This window comes from Lytechinus variegatus, chromosome 5 (genome assembly GCF_018143015.1).
Source record: "Lytechinus variegatus isolate NC3 chromosome 5, Lvar_3.0, whole genome shotgun sequence".
Taxonomy (NCBI): domain Eukaryota; kingdom Metazoa; phylum Echinodermata; class Echinoidea; order Temnopleuroida; family Toxopneustidae; genus Lytechinus; species Lytechinus variegatus.
Genome location: NC_054744.1, coordinates 9,813,335 through 9,833,954, shown reverse-complemented (window position 1 = coordinate 9,833,954; position 20,620 = coordinate 9,813,335). Strand labels below are relative to the sequence as shown.

The 20,620-nt window shown below is 37.0% G+C and overlaps 1 protein-coding gene across 5 annotated transcripts in view; it reads left to right on the top strand.

The window, feature by feature from the left end:
- Positions 1-20,620, top strand: part of LOC121415232 (ras GTPase-activating-like protein IQGAP1) — a 153,867-nt gene that overhangs the window by 99,831 nt on the left and 33,416 nt on the right. For 4 of the 5 annotated variants that reach the window (XM_041608409.1, XM_041608413.1, XM_041608410.1 and 1 more), the window contains 12 exons: positions 5,601-5,770; positions 6,668-6,749; positions 7,401-7,564; positions 11,652-11,742; positions 12,115-12,279; positions 13,219-13,361; positions 14,316-14,570; positions 14,980-15,051; positions 15,344-15,413; positions 17,251-17,337; positions 18,016-18,137; positions 18,553-18,845. In XM_041608409.1, coding sequence (XP_041464343.1) covers positions 5,601-5,770; positions 6,668-6,749; positions 7,401-7,564; positions 11,652-11,742; positions 12,115-12,279; positions 13,219-13,361; positions 14,316-14,570; positions 14,980-15,051; positions 15,344-15,413; positions 17,251-17,337; positions 18,016-18,137; positions 18,553-18,845 — 1,714 coding nt within the window. Of the gene's footprint in view, positions 1-5,600; positions 5,771-6,667; positions 6,750-7,400; positions 7,565-11,651; positions 11,743-12,114; positions 12,280-13,218; positions 13,362-14,315; positions 14,571-14,979; positions 15,052-15,343; positions 15,414-17,250; positions 17,338-18,015; positions 18,138-18,552; positions 18,846-19,765; positions 19,787-20,620 lie in introns of all 5 variants that reach the window. The other variant, XM_041608411.1, reaches the window with a different exon arrangement.

The window sequence follows — 20,620 nt, the reverse complement described above, 5'->3', positions numbered from 1 at the left end:
TCATTGCCTTTTGTGTAGACTGCCATTTCAAAAGTCGAGTTCATTATCTTCCATTGCTACAATAGTGTGCCTGACGTATACAGCTCACTTTATTGAGCTTCTGGGGTCTAGCCCACAGTGACTCTGAACCTGATCCCTCGATGAATGAATAGTTTCCACGACCGAACCCTTTTCCTTTCGAGTTTCATTCAGGAAATCCCTCCAATCACACCGAGGCTGACCGATACCTCGAGCCGCCGAGCATCCACCGCCCCGAATAAAACGCAATATTCGCACTAGTCTCGTCCCAAGGCGTCGCCGTCATATTTTGGTGTTATTACCCATGCTTGGTGATGTGGTTGTTTGCATTGGGTCTGTGTTTGTAGACTAAGGAAGGAAATTGGTAATAAAGGAAAAGGAAGAATGGTAGCAGGTATTGGGTGTTGAGTGGATTAAATAGAGGAGGAAGGGGAGGGGATGAAACGCACCCCTGCCAAGAAATGGATGTAGGTAAACTCTCTTAAAGGGGGGCAACTCCCATCTCCGTTCATCAGCAGTGTACTTTAAGATGATGTTAACGGAGAGAATATTCAATTTTAGTTAAGGGTCAATAATTAAGGGATCCACCAAGATACAACGGTTCTGGGGGCGGTTTCACAAAGAATTTAATTTGTCTTAAAGTCACGTTGAAGCATCAGTATGCAGTTGCACTCTCTTCCTCCGAACACTACCTGAACAATGCAGTGATGTAATGTATTTACAGTTTTGCCCAAAGGTTTGTGAATCCCACAACGAAATGCACTCCTTCATATTGAGTGTTGAATGTAGACAATGTTCGGCGAGCCCAGAGAAACAAACTATTGAATGTCATATATTATCACCCGAATTCACGTTTTAATATCGAAAACATGACAGAGCTTGAACACTTTAAAATGTGTTCTTATTCTGGTGTGGTTCACTAACTTTTGAGCACGACTGTAGATGCAGTTGTGCTGTTTTCCTCCGAACTCTACCTGAACAATGCAGCAATTTATTGACATACTGTTTCTACTGGGTTAGTAGTCACGCTTTCATCTTTTAAGAAACATCCTTTAGGGGCCTGTTACATAAAGAATTGCGATCAAACACACATCCGAGTATCAATTACAACTTGATGTTAAACCAATGAAGCATATAAGGGATTTACGCTCTTACTGTGGATTACTGTTGATTAACACCTTTGGCAAGGCGTCAATCCACACTTTGCCACTCTCGACCCAGGTGCTAAATGGGTACCCAGTAGGACGTGAAAGTCATTATAGCTTGACCAGTACTGTGTGCGCCTCACAGGCGACTGACTGGAAAACTCCTTAGGGAGTGGAGGATGTGCACACATTGTTGCGGAATGACTGATTGAAGCCGATGACCGGGGCAATAATATATCTGTAAAGCGCTTATACAAATCATTCCGATGTATTAAGGGCTATATAAAAGCGGATTATCATAATTATTACTTCAAAGGGCTTCAGGCGGCTCCCCTATCCGTCCCTGAATATGTCTAATTTAATACAGAATTCAGAAGTCAATAGGTGGTTTCAAACCGCCTCGATCACAAGAATCCCCGTTAAATTACGAGAACTTTTTAAGGCTAAAAAATACCCATTAATTATTCCTGCATTCACACTGCCCCGAAACACATCCTTCGGGATAAGTTCCCGAAGTTACGAGCATGCGCAGTATGGTCTGATAAGCAGGCAAGGCGCGAGATTCAAAATCACTAGCCCAGCAGCCACCCACGCCGCCGCGCCCAACAACACGCTGGGCTGAAAGTTCCCGTAATTTGCTTCCACATTGCCAAAATACCTGCGACCTTGGAAAAATCCCCACGAAAGTTCTCGTAATTTCGCCAAGTACCTACTATTTAGCGGGTATTTTCTTTCGGGGAAATTACGCGTAGTTTGCTTTCACATTACCAAAATACCTGGTATTTTCTGATCGGGGTAAATTTCCCGATCAGAGAATACCGGTACCTGGAACTGGCAAACTTCGAGGCGGTCTGAAACCACCTGTTAAGGTAACCCTCCGACCCATTCTCTTCAAAAGTCGACCACAAAGAATCCTTGCTCTTTACTAATAATCTTCTCTATTCTTTTGCATCCCAAATTTCAAGTTCAGTGTTGACCTTTTGGTGTTGGTGTTCGATCAGTTTTTACATGACTATAACACCAAACATAAAAAAATGAAGATGATCCTGAAAAGTCACTCACTGGCTGATGAACTGTCAATGTTGTGATCTGGGTTATTAGTGTGAACTCAGAATAGGTTTTGGAGCTAGGAAACGCAATCTTTATTGTGCTTCCAACACTGCACTTGAAATCACCCATTGTTATATTCAGTTAATTGCTTCATAGTCAAGGACTGCTCTTGATCGTATGTCTTTCCTTCACTCATGATATATATAATGTTTATTCTGCATGAGTAAAAAGAATTTTCAAAATACTCATCTCTGTGTGGCTATTAGAGTAGGAGATGGAGATATCTTTTTGGAATTACTCCAAGAAGGGGGAAGGTTTTGCAATGGGAAATGACAAAGTATGTTTCCATGGAAACACAAGCCGTTGCCTCGTGATCCTAGCCACCCTTTCCCCAACCCATCCTTTATCTGCTGATCGGGGGGGGGGGGGGGATTCACAAAGAGTTAAATGAGACTAAAATCATGCTTAAGTACTAAAAAGTGACATGAAAGTTTAACATGTAATCTTATTGGTGAAATGTGTCATTGTGCCTTCAGTGAGCTGATCTGTCCAATACAGTGATACCTAAATGCAACTGGAATTTGAGTGTGATTTTAGTCATACTTAAACTCTTTGGCCCATATTTTGAACCCCAGTTTAACTTAGACCAAGGTCTAAGTTTTAAATCTCTGCTAAAATTATGAGAAGCCCCCCCCAAAAAAAAAAAAAAAAAAAAATAATAATAATAAATACAATAAAAATTCTGTTTTGTATGGTATATTTCTTTGCTTACTATTTTGGTTTTCGTTATGAAGAAAAATGCTTCAGTAATCATTCCCTGAGATTTTTGAATGATTTGAGTGTCAAATGAGTTGATAAAATGAACATGTACTAGATTTGTGCCACAACAGGCTATCCATAGTTAAACCAAAATTTAATTTAAACCCAAGTTCAGAGTACAGGACTTTGTGAAATACCCCCAGGTAGTGAATATAGGGGATCATGTACTTGACACCAGTGACAGAAGAAGGATAATTGTTCCATTCAATATGAACATTAAACACAACTTGCTCCCTCGTTGTGATGTTATTTAGGTTAATTGCCAGTCCGTCCAACATTTCGTCTAACAACCATTTGGTCCAATCATTACTTAATTGCCATTTTGTCTATTTCCAATACCATTTCGTCTAATAACCAGTTGGTCTAATACCCATTATCTTTATTCATTTTGCACAATTAATACTTTGATTAACACTTTAATTTGATTAGACCAAATGTTATATGGACTAAATGGCTATTGGACCAACTGGTTATTAGACAGAATGGCATTAGACTAAATGAAAGTAGACCATGTGGTGAGTGGATGAACTGATGGTAGACCAAATGATAGTAGATACATGTAAGTTGGCAATTGGATGAATTGGCATAAGACGAATAGGCAATAATCCTGAGATACACATGTTAATTCTGAGTATCACCCAAAGTGCATTCATTACAAACATTTCTCTTTCAAAGTGATTAAGTACCAACTTCATTTACAATTCTTTTGGGATCTGACTCTTAAGAAAAAGTGGTCAACCCATAAAAACCTGTCATGATGTGGAAAGTTTTAGAGGGCGTATTTATTATTATGAAACATATAAATTACAATTTCTCCAGTGTGCTTTGCTGTCATTTTCACCATTACCTTTCTTGAAGAAGGCTAAGATTTCCCTTTAAAACTGCCAAAATATAGTCTGAAAGAGGTATCACATACCATGTGACTATTGCTTGGCTCTTTGCCAATGTCACATCGGGCTTGTACTTTTATTCTGATCCTCTACCCAACCCTATTTTATGAAAGTATGAAGCAGTACATTGAGTAATAAAATCAGCCCCAGCCTCAAACTTCTGATAAGTTCCCTCTAGAAAAGTTATGTGTTAATTGTATGAATTGCTCTATACCATCAAAAACATCTTGCTTTGGAAAATTTTGAAGAATATATGTGAGTATACATGTACATACAGTATGTACATGTAGATTTCTATTTTGCATCTACAAGAAAATTTCTTGGTCATTACATATAAATCTTATATTCCACCTTACATTTGCAATATGGCATTATCTGTTGATTATACATGTATAATACATGTATGCATATCATGTCCCCTATGTACGATATGACAGTCTTCCCCTACCCACCCCATTTGATGAAAATATGCATCAATACCCTTAAGCTAAAACCTTGGCCCCATCTTTTGCAAATAAATTCTATATAAGTCTTACCTTAAAGGTAATGGCCCATATTCTGATAGCAGGTTTAACTTAAACTCAGGTTTAAAGTTGTGGTTTAAGTATGGGAAGCCAAAAGTATCAATTTTTTTATTAAGTTGAACGTTCGTATGTTTACTGTGCTCTTTTCTGATTTTCGGAGGGTGGAGACAATAATCTTCCTAGAAAATTATGAATAATTTGAGAGCCAAATGAGCTGAAATATGATATCTCTACCGTTAGTGATTTACGTAACAATTGGCTATCCATACTTAAACCACAAATTTAAACCTGAGTGTAAGTTAAACCTTATTTCAGAATAGGGGCCAATGTGTATAATGTATGAATTGCATCCAAAACTTCTCAATGTACAGTTTTTGATAATGAGGAGCACTAAATATTCATGTGGATATCCATTGTGCTTTTCAAAAAAAAAAAATCTCAAGGATTGTAATTATTCTCAGATTTTTGCCTACATTTGCAATATTTTGATACTTTTTGTTTGTATGATATTTATAGCACACCCCCTAACAATATGACATTTATCCATGCCCTTTCCCCTTTCTACTACATTAATGTACCATTGCCATGGCAACCACTGTTGCTATTGATATTTTTTTCACATTCTTAACATTGATATCAGCAACAAATGAATCCCGAGGGGCATGTGGTGGAAATTAAAAGAGGAAATAATTCATCATGGCGGTTGAATAATAGGTCCCTTGCAAATGACTTGTGAAACAGGAATGATATAGATATTATCACCTGTTTGGAATCAGATGGGCATTAGCAAGTAATATACCACAGAACTATTGCCTATCTCTTAACAGGTGACAAAAGTGTGTTCATTGTTTTGACATTCTGTATTTGTATTACATGAAGGTTATGTCATTAAAGTGCATCAAAATAATATGTCAATGACTGGTGACATTTCAATCTGAAAAGCACAAATTTCCCCCTTTTTTGGGGTTATATTCACACCTACAAAGCCGACTCCAGATGAACAAAAGCTGTTACTCTTTTACCAATGACAATGCCATTGGTCGGTTTCGTTGCTGTGACTGGCATTATAGTAGAAATAAATATGCTTATGAATTTCCGAGTGGTAGCAAGTTTATTTGATGCAATATCTCTTGTATTTCTTCTACTCCTTTCAGTTCTGTCAGCGGTAGCTATGATCAACCAGAGCATTGATTCGGGTCAATCGAGTAAGACGGCAGAACTCTTACTCCAACAAGATGCTTGCCTGGCCGACGTGGAGCAGGACAGTTCTTACCATCAGAGATACCAAGATCAGCTTCTCGCTATCAAGAGAGCTAAAGCTAAGGTGTGTCCAGGAATACCGTTCCTTTATTTCAATAAACAAATATGATGATGAAAATAATTGACAGTCATCTAGCGCTTCATACAGTGTTTCTAAGTGCTGCATACTATTACAGCTGCATGAGAATAGCTACCCTCATTGGGTGCTCGACCATTCTAAAACTCTGGCAAACAAAATTATGCCACTGAAAATCATACATTAAAAAACTGGCGAAAATTTGCCAGAGTTTTTTTATGGCAAAAGTTTTATGCAATGGACCCCTGGTGCCTATTCACTACACTTGGGTGGGACATGACAAATGTAGATAAATGCTTTGCCAAAGGATGCGAGTGCTGAGGGGTGATTGGAACTCTAGACCTTGTGGTCCAAAGTCAAGAGACTTATCCACTGAATCAAACATACATGTACACCTCTATGTGAATGAGATGATTAAAACCATTATGTTTAATGTGCTGTAAATATACAGTAAGTAACAAAAGTCATGTTGAATTTGAAAGAAAGTTTTTACCACTTTTTACCATGGAGTAACCGTTGAAAAGTAAATTTTTTTAGTTCTTCTGTTTATTGGCATCGTCTCCAAACTGTGCCAAAAGCCATTAAGATTATTACAGTGCTTAGGTTGATGACAAAAGATTATTTTTTTTCTCTGTTCTTGTGAAGCACTCATATAGACTTGATTTATGAGAGTGTGCCTCTTTAAAATTTATGAATCTACCGCCCTTTGATAACATCACACATGACCCATGTGCCAAACATATCTCCTAATCAGTACCCAATGTTTGCTTTAAAAGCAGCAGCAGTTTGATCCAATTTAGGTGAATTTTAGAGAATTTCAAGTCAATTGATGGTATTAAAGTTTGCTGAATATTAAATTGCTTTGTTTTGATTAAAAATATTTAGGAAGGGGAAGATTTCTTGACACAAGAAGAGATCCAGGAGGTAGTGGATGCAGTCAACTCTGAAGTACAGGAAGAACACCAACGTAAGTATATATGTGGTTTCCATAGCAATGGCATCATAGAAAATATTCAGGGTACTACTTGACATAAATGGTGGTGCTGAAAACTAAAACTCACCTCTTGTGGGAAAAATAATGATTTCAGTTTTATTTGAAGGTTATATTTAGGTAGATGTAGTGATAATATTTTTAATAACAGGTACAAATCTTCAGTCTTAATACCACCCACTTAAATTTCGTTTATGCCAAAACAGTGACCAAGATAGTCATGTTCTTGATGATCAGTGTAGAAATATTTGTTTAGTAAATGCTACCCAACAATGGCTTATGTTTCTTTGTCCCTCAATAATGATATACATGTATATCTGCTTAATATATTTTATCTGAGCACTGCATGCTATTACCCAAGCTTTAGCATGGCTACCATGATTAGGGGAGTTAGCATTCAAGGAATTCTTTCCTTTTGGGTATCCATGTACTACACCTGGGCGAAGAGTGGCAAATGAATATAAGCGCCTTGCCAAAGGACGCAAGTGCTGCAGCGGGATATGAACCCTGGACCTTGTTGTTTGAAGTCCCGAGACTTATCCACTGAGCCAAACCTCCCCACTCAAACTACTGCTCGTAAGTAAAATGGACTTGACACCTTTGTTCCTTCCCTATGCCTTTCCTCAGGTATAATGGCCGTAGCAGCAATCAACGAAGCCATCGATGGAGGGGATTCCGAACAGACCTTGAAAGCTCTTCAGATGCCTGTGGCTAAACTAAGAGAGGTAGAAGAGCCCAACACTGTCCTCTACCAGAGAGTCCTACATGCCGAGAAAGAGAGGAAAGGAAAGGTTGGTATATTATACTGATATTGCCTACCTAGAGTTTGAATATAACATTTCCACTCCCTGACGGAGTTATATTTTCCCAAGGGATTATAACTTGCCCAAAGCGCGCAGCGCTGAGGGAAAAATATAGCTTCGGAGGGGAGATGAAATGTTATTTATTAAAACAATAGACCAGGCAATATGTTATATTATAGTCTATGTGGATTCGCCATCAGATATTGCATTCGTCATCTGGCTCCAACCTGAAATTCTTGCTACAGCTATGACCTTGAAACCCAGAATATAACAAATGATCCTCGTAGCTATGGTCACATGATGGTCACATTGACCTATCACTGATTTGAATCTACATAACCTATGTAATAAAAGATATTATTGATGGTTCCATGACATTTGCTCCTGCGACAATTGCTCTGCTCTAAATTCCACACACTAATGATTTTGGGGGTTTTTTTCTTTGTTTTATCATTAGCCAGTTTTATTTTTGATTTTTTAGCATTAAAAAAACCCAAACCTTTATGTATGTATTTTATATATCCAAAGGTGCGACAACGGCTGAAGCATGTGCTTGTAATGTCATACCACTGTATGTCTGCAACATTGGTATATGTCTGTAAATGATCATAATGATACATCTTTTTATGTAAAAAGTAATGTATATACTTTTGTGATTGTCACACTATTTACATTGTCATGACATGCAGAAACAAAATAAAAGATGACTAACTTTAACCCTGGGTTTAACACATACCCTACCCGAAACCTAACATAAAACCCTATTGCAACCCTAACCGTACATCTTAGACAAAATTAAGCATGTAGCAATTGTCGCCGGAGCAATTGTCATGTCACCATGATTCAGGTGTTAAATTGAGATTTAGGGGATGGGGAGGGAGTCTATAATGCGGGAGATTTGGCATGTCCACAGTTACAACAGTCATTTTCATTTTGTCTAGATGGCTTATCATTTGCAAATAAACTATGTGATACTTATTTTTCTTGCAAGCATCATCTGCAGCTCAAGTGGGGGAAAAAGCAGTTGGATGTTGCAATCCATTAACCTCATGTGTCTTCTAAAGATACAATCCTTCAAAGCGCATCCTCTTGCCTCAATCAGGATGTGCTGTGGAATTCCCCGCATTATGTGAAAAGAGAAAGTGATGTGGTGATTATCAACCGCTCCTTGCCAAATATGATAAGCCTTCTGGGCTAACATGATGCAAGGAGGATTGTGCAATCATTGTGCCTTGGCTATTACATTCATTGGAACATGATTCATTGTTTTGTTGATTGAGTTGATTTAATAGAATACCATGGAAACTCGTTGTTTTGTAATCCAGCAAAGATTTTTCCCCGGATTGTTGGGATTTCCCCCTCAATGTTTCTCTGCCAGATGCGCCTACATGTATGCATGATTTATTTTAAAGAGAATTTAAGTTTTGTTGTGTCATGCAATTGTCTAAGTATGTGTTATTTGCAAATGCTTAGTTTAGCCAAGTAGCAACTTATTATTTCTAAAATGTTAATTAGAGCAAGAGCATGTTCATATGATGTGAAATTACAGAGGAAAGATCGCAGCACACATGAAATTCCAAATAATGATACAATGTTGACTAGTTAAAAACAATTTATTGGTCAGAATACTGTAATAAAATGTTTAATTGGAGCAGTAGCATGTTGATATGATGTGGAATTCTAAGCAGTAATACTGCATAGAATGTTGATTTTAAAACAATTTATTGGTCAGATTGGCGGGGTTAGAAAAAAATTATTTGCCAGATAATTACAAGCTCTTATTATATTGTAATCACCACCCTAAAATTGAGATTTCCATCCTGTAATTCTCTCCAACTAAACCTGTCCACATGTTTCAATTTAAAGGGAAAAATCATACATTGGTACATGTATATGCATGTATGTTATCTTACATTTTATATCTAAGCTGTTTACCTCTCGCAGTTAAAGGATAATGCCGCCCCAATAACAAGTTGATTTGAATGAAAAGAGAACAGTCAAACATGCAAACGCTGATAATTTCATTAAAATCGGATGTAAAATAAGAAAGCTATGACGTTTTGATGTTATGCCTAATTTCATAAAATTGTTACTCATATTTTTCTCGGTATGCAAATGAGGAGACTGATGATGTCGCCCACTCACTATTTCTTTTGTATTTTATTGTGTGAAATATTTCATTTTTCCCATTGTCATCTGAAACAAAGTTTTGTTCTTCCCTAAACATGTGGAATGACCATTGTGGGGTTCAATCAAGGTGATCCTAATTGTCAATCTGTGAAATTGAAATTGCATAATTCAAACAATGAAAAACAAAAGAAATAGTGAGTGAGGGAAGTGCATGTAATGCATGTAACTGTTTTATTCCAAATAAGCGAAACAATGTCACAACTTTCTTATTTTACATCTGAGTTTGATGCCTTTTTCGGCATTATGAATGTTTGATATTTCTTTTTCTATTGATTGAAATCAACAATTTTCTTGGGTGGTCTTGACCTTAAATTAATCTAATAAATCCAGTTAAATGACAATCAGCTATGCTGCCTTACTTATTCTCTGTATTGTCATTTTTATTATTTCACGTGTTCCATTATTGACGAGAACAAAGAATAACTAAAGATCAAATGTATTATTGTAGCTACAGAGTACCAACATTCCAGAGAAGACCTGATTATGCAGATTTTCTGGTGACTCTAATGTTTATGTTTTTGGTTAATCCAGAATGTGGTGTACCATGTTCAGGTTATAACAATAGAAACATTCAAAATGATTCCCATGGATAATAGTTCTATCACTGTGGAAGCTAATCCCATTGTCTCTTGTGGCTTCCTATGCTTAGAAGTGCATTCAAAGGTCGCTGCTGTGGGTGGAACATTCTATAAGGGGGAAAGAGAAATGTATTGACACTTATGATATGTAATACAGTGGTGCTCAATACATGTAGTTAGTAAACCCTACCAGAAAATGGTCATATTCAAAGTGTTCAAGTTCTGCCTTGTTATAGATATTTAATTGTGAAGTCAATTGATGAAATGTTACATTCAATAAGATTTGTTTCTCTGGGCTTGCTGAACATTGTAGTGGTGGTGATTTTTTTTTACCTGATTGCTAAGAAAGCATAAATGCTTGTAAGCCAGCAACCAGAGGACCGACGGCTTAAGGTCCTCTCTGAAGGACCTGTTACTGAGGATTAATGCCTAACCAAAGGGCACTAGCGCACCAAGTGGGAATCGAACCCGGGTCACCAGGATACGAATCCCCCGCTCTGCTGACTGAGCTATCGCGCCTCCTCAGTGTTGTGTACATTCAACACTCAGCACAAAGGAGTGCGTTTTGTAATAGGGTTCACTTACTTTTGAGCACAGCTTTTTATCATATTGGGGTTGATTTTGTACATTTTTTCCCAATTATGTTTGCTGGGAATTATTGATGTAATTTAATTCTGATTTCATAAATATCCACCCCACCCCTCTCCCCTAAATAAATGAATAGATTATGTAATCATGAATAAATATATGAAATAATAATGCATAAATAAATGAATATGAATAAGATGAAAAATGAAAAATAAATTAAAAGACATATGTGTGTAAATAAAATGTTGGAAAAAAAAAATCCTGAGCAGTAAGCCTTTTTTAACCTTTGAGGATTTCTCAATGAACTTGCATAATAGTTCAAGGTATGCCCTTTCATATTTTGAAATGCTCTATCATAGTATAACTTCTCCTCCCTTTCATTGTGTTGATGCATGTTGACAAGGTCGATTTACTCTGTGTGAGTGTGTATTTGAGTTGTGTCAGACGTGTATCAATCAGATATGATTATTTACGTCTGGGACCGACCTTTAACGTCACCATCCGAAAGACGTGACCAGGGCTCGAACCTCTGCATCACTTTGTAACTTCCCCCACATAGCTTGGATTACAGGCGCACGCCACAATGCCCATTATTTCCCCTGATAACATTCAGCCTTCTATGTTTAAGTATTGATATAGTTGGTATTTTTTTTAGTCTTGTATCCTTATAGTTCATGTTACTGTGCTCTTGTTCTTCATTGTGTCTTTATTTCTTGCAGACACAAGGAGATGACCAGGCTGTATTGTGGCTAGATGAGATTCAAGGAGGAGTTGATAAAGCTAACAAACAGACCATAGCTGCTAATAAATGTGAGTAGAACCAACCGAGTCACTATTCAAAAGGCTTTAAGGGAGTTCTCATTGGTTAAGCATCACAGTGAAATTGCATTACACTAGCACTGTGCGCTGCCTGGGCCTGCAATTTTGACCCTGAAATTAAAAATTGGTCTGTCCACACTCCACAGCTACCGATACATGGTGCACTGTATTGTTAATTCACCAAATTGTCTTGATGTTAAATTGGGTCCTGTTTAAAGAAAGAAATTGATGATTATTCCTATTGCAACATCCAAAAGAAGGAGATAGTGTTACTGAGTTTGAGTCTTATGTGAGAAATGAAATAGCTTGCTCAACCAACTTGCTCACATCATTCATGCAGCACTAAATATTCTTTGATCACAGTGGCTGTTGGCATAGCAACGATCAACATGCTTATAGATGAAGGAGACGGCTCAACTCTGGTCGAAGCCCTCAAGAGTTCTGATGTAGGTCTAAGGTCCGTCAAGCCAGACTGTGGAGACGAGTACCTCCAGGACCTGAAAGAATGCAAAAACAACAAAGCACAAGGTAATTGATTTACATTACAGGTACAGATTCCAACTTGTGATATCATTCTCGCCATCGATGGTAACCAAAAGTTCCCCAATGTAGCTCATGCCACTTACTTGTTTGACCCAGTTTCAGTAGCTTGAAGGTAAAAATAGTAATACATGGTGATTCTTCCTGGAAATGTAAGAGGAGATTGAGAGCAGTGTTCGAAAGTGGATGGAACCAGACTAGCACTAGCTACGGTACGACTAGACCAGAAGTTGTTGGGTATCACATCACTGAATAAGAAGTAGAATTTCTACATGTAGTTCAGTACACAAAGTGAATGGTAAATTCACACCGTGCACTACATCCAAGAACTTTGGAATATTGTCAATAACGAAGATTCAATGTATAAATGTATAATACTATGGATTAATAAGATAAATACTAGTCATGGTAAAGACCTCAAAATTAGTCAAACATACCTGCAATCCAATAATATGGCCTTTGAAGTGTCTCTTTGTTTGATTGAAAAATATATACCAAAATGATTCTAGCAGAAAATAAAAAAATTGCCAAGGAATTATAATAACAGGTCTGGCATTCTTCTTGGGTGTTGGGTGTTTTTCCAAGCAATAATGATACACAGTCCCACATCAGCTTTTCTGCGTTGGCAATCGTCATTGTGCTTTTCCCTTAGCCACCTCTCTCAGCTGAACGCGTATTAGTGCCTTCGCCGACACATCACGGGATTTGCCCAGGGGAGACAAGTTCGCTGACCAGTAGGCCGGAGAGATGAGCTGAACATCTTGTTATTTGAATAATGACATTCGAATATTTGCATAGCAGAAAATATATTTAGGCCTGACATCACACAACACTATAGTTATAATATATTTGGTCACATGATGCTATTTTAACCAATCACTATACAGGTTTCAATCTATGTAGCATATGATTTTCTGTATCTTCTAGCTGGTGATGGTGGAGATTGGACATGTCATCGGACACCAGAGGGAGATGATTTCTATTTCAATCTATCGACTATGGAATCTAGCTGGGTTCAACCTCCAGACTATGCACCTAGTAATTCACAACTCTCTAAAGAAGAAATTCAGGTCAGACACATTCTGTTTCTGTTGCAGTAACTTCTGTTCGTACTCGGCACCCTAGATTATTGCTGCATTTATGGCAAGCTGGTATAACAGGGTTCCCAGCCCATCAGGGAAAATTATTTTACTTTTTTCTAAATGAGGGAAAAATCAGGGAATTGGATTTAGAAATACATTAAAATCAGGGGAAAGTACCTCAAATGAGGGAAAAATCAGGGAATTTTGATCGGCCCAAAAGTCGAAAGTACGGTAGTCAGTCAGACTCTGTTACATTTTGTTGCATATAAAAACAACATCCATTAAATGACTGGTTATGGTAGTACTACTTAGTTCTACATCACTGTTTTTTATACTGAAAATACATGTAATTCAATGCAACAACTTAGAAAACATGCAAAACTGGCAATGGGTTTAAATAATTATTAGGGAATTTTTAAACTTCACCAGGGAAAAATCAGGGAATTTTGTTTTCTTGAAAAGCTGGGAACCCTATTAACCCAAGCTGGCTGGCTGGCTGGCAAGCTGGTTTAACCAATTATCACTTAGGTTAGGAAGCATTTTACGTCTTTGTTGATCAGTCATAGCGGCTGACCTTATCAAGGACAGAATTTAATTTAAGGGATGAAGATAACGTTGGGGCTAAGATTGGAGCTCACAACCTCCCAGTTGTGAATCCAATGCTCTAACCACTAGACCATGTGGCCCTGACGATTGTCATGATTTTAACTCTGTCCTTTGTTACATTATTTTAAAAAGAAATCCCTGGAAATTCAAAGGTACACCTTATATATCATATTCATCATAGATTGGATTTCAGACTACTAGTAGCAGTTTCAGGTCACAAGATTTGGAATCAATGTTCTGTGTGTAGACTTGGACTTAGGAATTATTGTTATTATTAGTAGTAGTAATGCTGTTATTATTATTAATAGTATTGTTGTAAAATTATTCACCTTTCAGGAAGTGGTATCGAGAATAACCGAAGCCAAGAACCGGGCCTTACTCTTTGAAGCCAACGAGGGCAACATCGTCACCCTCCAAGCCCATGCCAGGGGGATGATCGCTCGCAGGAAATTCCAGGAACGTCGGAACTACCTTCACAATCAGATCCCTGCCATAGTTAGGATACAGAGCTTTGTGAAGGGATGGAGACAGAAGAGAGCATACAGGGATAGGCTAGGTTACCTCAAGGACCAGGAGCCATCGGTTGTTACGGTAAGTGTCCATGGGTTCTATAGACTTGGTCATCTCAAGGACCAGGAACCGTCTGTTATTACGCTAAGTCAAGCTGGTTCTCTCCATGGGTTGTAAAGACAAGGTTATCTCCAGAACCAGGAACCATCGGTTGTTATGGTAAGTCAAGCTGGTTCTCTCCAGAGGTTCTATGTATTGGGTTATCTCTAAGACCAAGAACCATCAGTCATTACAGTAAGTTTCCATGGGTTCTCTAGACTGCATTTTTTCCAAGGACCAGGAACCATCAGTTGTTATGGTAAGTCTACACAGAATGCATTTCAATTCCCCTTTAACTGAAGTCTCACAATATTCATATATTCATTAACTGCTATCTTTATTGAATATGTGGTGTCATATTGACTATTTTGTGTGTCTTCTCTCCTTACAGCTTCAATCCTATGCCAGAATGACCTCAGCTCGTAAAGCTTACCAGAACAGACTCAAGTACTTCAGGGATAATGTGAGTATTCTTTCATTCTGTCAGTCATTCATGAATGTTGTCAGTCAATCAGTCACTCATGAATCCATCTACTCATTCACTCATTTATTTATTCATTCATTCAATCATTCATCCATTAATTCATTCAGTCACTTGGTCAATCATTCATTCCTTCAATCATTTATTTAGAACATGTAATGTACTCAATACTTACATTGGTGATAAAGTAAATATTCTCATGTTCAGTTTAATGTAATTCTTCTCTCTCCATCAATTTTGTTGAATAATATTGTGATATTTGTTGTGTTGGCAGGCCAATGCCATCATCAAGCTTCAAGCTTTCTGGAGATCAAACAGAGCAAGACATGATTACCACATCCTCAGTAAGTCCTCTCATTAAAATATAAACCCCTAAAAAAGTTTTGCAACTCAGTTTTGGGGGATGATATCATTTTGGTTAAGTATAAAAGATGAAACTGGTATCATTGGAAAGATGAATTATTCTTCTTTACAATGACATGCCATTTGCTGTGATTATGTAATCATGGAATATGCAATCACCCTGAACATTGAGAAAAGTCAGAAGTGAAATGTTGCAAAATGCATTGATTTCTAACAAGAGTCTCAATTTCTATAGCCATGCAGGTGACAGTGAATGCACTCGGTCCATCCTCGAAACAATTGGAAATTCGCTATTGGGAACAACGCATTTTGCAACATTTCATTTCTAACATTGCTGCATATTTATCATGTCTGTGTATTTCATGATAACACTAGCATTACAAATGACACATGATCGTAAAGAGGAATAATCATACTTTCCAATGATACCACTTTTACACATGATGATGGCACACTAAGAAATTTATTAGCACTCAAACTTGAGTTGCAGAACTTTTTTTGAGGGGTTTATTTTAAATTCCTAGATGGCCCATATTCTGAATTTGAGGTTTTTTTCTAAAACTGGTTCAACCCTATCTAGGCCCCTCTAGCCCCCTCAACGAGTCGCGCGATATCTTTGCCGCGCAAATTTTTTTGACCGCGCTGCTCACGGACTTTTTACTTTCAAGTCTTGCGCAACTTTTGAGTTCGATTTTGCGTCACCCAGGTACGCGGTTCCGAAATTAAGCAACGTTATGTAAGTGCATGTCAGACCGAAAATTGCTCAAAAACATGATTTTGTGTTCAAAGTCAATGTAAATTGTGTTTTTAATCAAAAATCATAAATGTATGATTATTTTTAGTTTTGCTGGTCTAAATGAAAGTATTTGATGCTGTTTATGATCTCAGAAGAGTCCCCAACGAGTTTCATTGAAAAAACAGTGAAAAATAAAGGGTCCAAAGAAATTGCAAAAAACAATATAATACATGAGAAATTGATCTGATATCACAATTTTTTTTTCATGTAAACTTGTTAAGAACAGGACAAAGAGTTTCTATGCCAAAAATTAAAACATTTGGAGCTTTATTAATGGAGTTAGAGGAAAAAGTATGATTTTGCATACTAATTACGCATAAATTGGCATAATTACTTAATAACAATTCGCATGAAATGAATTACTATACAGTTTTGGAGATTATATCCCAGACAACCTGCGTGCCAATTTTCGGCATGATCATGTGGTCGACGGCAGAGATCTCAAGGGGGGGCCTGGGAGGCCCCCGCCATATGAACTCCCAAGATAGGGTTAAAGTTGTAGTTTAAAGATAAATACATGTACCAGTTGTGGTAACGGTCTCAAAATAAGTTAGAACAGAATCTAATGAAATTATGAATGTGTTTGTAAATATGTGCTGAATAGCTCTGGAAGAAAACTTTTGGGCCAGTGTGTTGGAGGAACTTATGACATAAAATACTATTGGACTGTAATCAATCATTTTTCACTGCTTTGGAAGTTTTTCATGTAACCTAATATTAAACCTTGATTTGCCTTTTTGTTCAAATCACAATCAGAGCAAGTTCAACTCTCAGACGACTCTTTCCTAATAATTAATTTTTCAAAATGAAAATAGTAGTGTATTATTGAACCTATATTTTCTGTAGGAATTTAATTTTACAAAATTGCTGATAAACTTTTTTGACCATAGTTTGTTAGTTTGAGAAAACGGAAACTTTGGCCCTTTTCCACTATCTTTGTGTTCAACTATTTGCTCTGACTATGCTCTGTAAGTATAGTATCATTATTAGTATAAATTTGATTGATATATTTTTTTTTTCAGCTCATTCTGACATGCCACCAGTCACTGTGGTTAGGAAGTTTGTTCATCTTCTTGAGCAGAATGAAGTGGATTTATCTGAAGAACTTGGTATGGACAAACAATATTCTTATGATATATTGTATCAAGATGAGTGTTTTTCATTAAATGGGTTACAGATTGCACACACCCAATCACGTGCGCTTGAAATGTGCCACCTTTATTTTGCACTATTATGCACCAGAGTGCAGCAATAATTAAACTTTATTTCAAGGATTTTCTCATGGTATTTACTGATTGGTGCATCAGTACTATCTTTATGGTATAAAGATAGATTTTGTAGAGTTCCAGGAATGTCTTATCTGATAGTTATGGGCACTATGAAGAAACCATAGGTAATATCATTATTTTTTTTGTTTACCATTTAATTTTTGAATTGCTTATTAAGTAAATAATGATCAAAGTTTGTGAGTAGGGTCCAGAATATTCCCCAGATAAATTATCCAGATTCCTTGTACATATATCTCTGTTAAGATCCCCTCCTTTTCTATTTTGGCTTGTTAAAATTGCCGCAACCAATACTTCTGTGATGCCCCCCCCCCCCTTAACATAATGACAACATAACTTCTCTATTCTGTATGTGGAAATTCATTGCACCATATATGATTCCAATCAAGTCAATCAAAGGAATACAGATGTGAAAATTATGGATTTTTTTTCATCAGTGCATGAATTAGTGTCCTTGAATTTTTTACAATTGCTGACTTTTTTTCTTGTTGATTATGACAGAACTTCAAGAGTTGCGAGGGAAAGTCGTAAAGCAGATCCGTGCTAACCAACAGGCAGAGAACGATCTCAATCTAATGGATATCAAAATTGGACTTCTTGTCAAAAATAGGATCACATTACAGGTTTGATATTCATCCTTATATTTTTGCTATAATCCTGCAAAAACAGGTCCAGATGTTCCTTGTATGATATGTAATTTTGGTTAAGCTAATCCTTAAGACATTTATCTACAAATTTTCAAGTTTCCTCTGGGAAAAAAAAAATGTTACATATCTTGTATGTTTTCTAAACTAACTGCATGTTCATGATTAGCTTGTCTTGTGATCAAAATCATGAGACATGGTCAGCTGTGGTGGTAAGATGAATCCTTGAGGGACACCAGCCAGCCTTGGGTTTAAAGAATATGACATGCCTCTTTTCGCGTCAATTTATCAAAATCAATATTTAGCCAGGTTCTTGCTCATTGAAAGCTTTCTCATTCTCACCTTTATTCTATTAACCCATCTAATCTCGCAATCATACTTGTTCATCCAATAGGATGTTGTAAGTCACGGTCGTAAGATGAAGCGTTCAGTCCAAGCCAGCCAGCCTCAGGGTCTGAAGACCCTCAGCAAGGAGAAACGTGACATGCTGGAAGCGTACCAGCATCTCTTCTATCTCCTGCAAACCAACCCAACCTACCTGGCCAAGCTGATCTTCGCCATGCCTCAGAGCCGAACCACCAAGTTCATGGAATCGGTGATCCTGACCCTCTACAACTACGCAGCCAATCAGAGAGAAGAATACCTCCTACTCAAGCTTTTCAAAACTGCCCTCGAGGAGGAGATCAGGTAAGAGATTACCCCCCCCCCCCTCTTTCCATAGAGTGATGTGTGATGATTACGTTGTGCTGTGTTTACTTTTTAACTATCAACTTAATATCAATATATTACTTGGGATTTAAGAGAGGTTTCTGTACCGGTTTCTTGTGTAATCTGGATGTGTTGCGGTGGACTAATATGTATATCAGGGTTGTAAACTGGATATCATATAATGAAAGTTTTAACATTCTTTGGTTTTGTTCCTGTGTTCTATTGACAATATACCATTGATATTTCTTTAAATTATTAAATTGTGGATTCACGCAGAGATGCAAAGTACACCCACCCCTCCGCCCTTTTTCAAGGACCATTAATTCAACGTACATATTACGGCCAAATCTGTGCTCGTTATATTTCAAATATACTCTTTTGTTTAAAATCCTGGTTTTGATTAGCTGAGTGTACAGTCCATTATAATTTCCACATCCGCATCAAACTAGGCCACACCCCATGTAGCTCATTTCATCGCACTTTCATGAAAAATCATGAAGCCTAAGCTTATGGGATATCATCTTCAAAGTGGAAAATTTTTATCTGTTAGGGGAACTTTGAAATTTTATATAAATTCATGCATTCATCTAATGTAAAATAAATGTTTGCTCAATTCCTTTCTGATGTATGCCATTAGTATTGTAATTATGATTTTTTTTTGAAGATCTGAATTCATCTAAGAAAAATTATAACAGTTATGGTTTTGGGATAATGGAATTTATTTTTATTTCATTCAATATCTCTTATTTTTGTTAACTCACCTGTTTACTTTGGGATGGAGGAGTTTATTTATGATTTTAACATTGCTTTATGAGTTTACCCCTCATTTTGCCGTCAAAGTACCGTTATATATCACCGTGTGTGTCTTTCTTCCATTCTCCCTTCCTTGATAACAAAAGGTCGTTACAGTCTGGAATAAAGTAAGTTTTAATGGAGATCATATTTGTAACCTTCGTCCTCATCCTGTGTCAGTTCAAAAAATAAAAAGCAGCTCCCTTTTTCATCTTTCATCCCTTACATTTGATGACACCTCGGGCCAGTAACACAAAGCTTAGCAATCATCGTAGAAGGATCATTTTACGATTGATTACATTGACTACAATGTACAATCAATCGTAAATATCAAGCGTACAATTGATCGCTAACTTCCGTGTTACCGGCCCCTGATGATGTTTCAAGAAACATCTTGTCAGTGAGTTTCAATGGCAAAGATTCGCTCTCAGCCAATCAGATGCAAGGATTTCAGTAGCTTGTAACAAATAGTCATTCAAAATCATTGACTGTTGGTTTCATGAAGTGCTCCCCTGATATTGTTTGTTTACAACTTTTTTCAAAATAAAAAAAATCAAAATAATGACATAAATTGTATTGATTTATATAATTTTATAATTACCAAGGGCCCCATTGAATACCACTACTTATTGGTGAATGGACTACCCCGACAAAATATCGGAAATAAATCAAATGATTAAATTTTAATTTGATGGATAGTCGATTAAAACCATCTTCCATTCATAGAGACCCCTCATTGTTTGAGGCCTGTCCATGCAAACATTCAAAAAGATGGTACTCTTATTTATGGAATCCTTTTTCTTTTCAAGTGTTACAAAATTGACTAAAATTATGATGAGAAAATCAGAGTCTCAATGTAATTTCATTAAAAACATGCAACAATGATGCACTCGTAATGGTGCATATTGCTCATTTGCAAATTGGTAAAAAAATTAGGAAACTTCCAAAGTGTGAAGAGGATT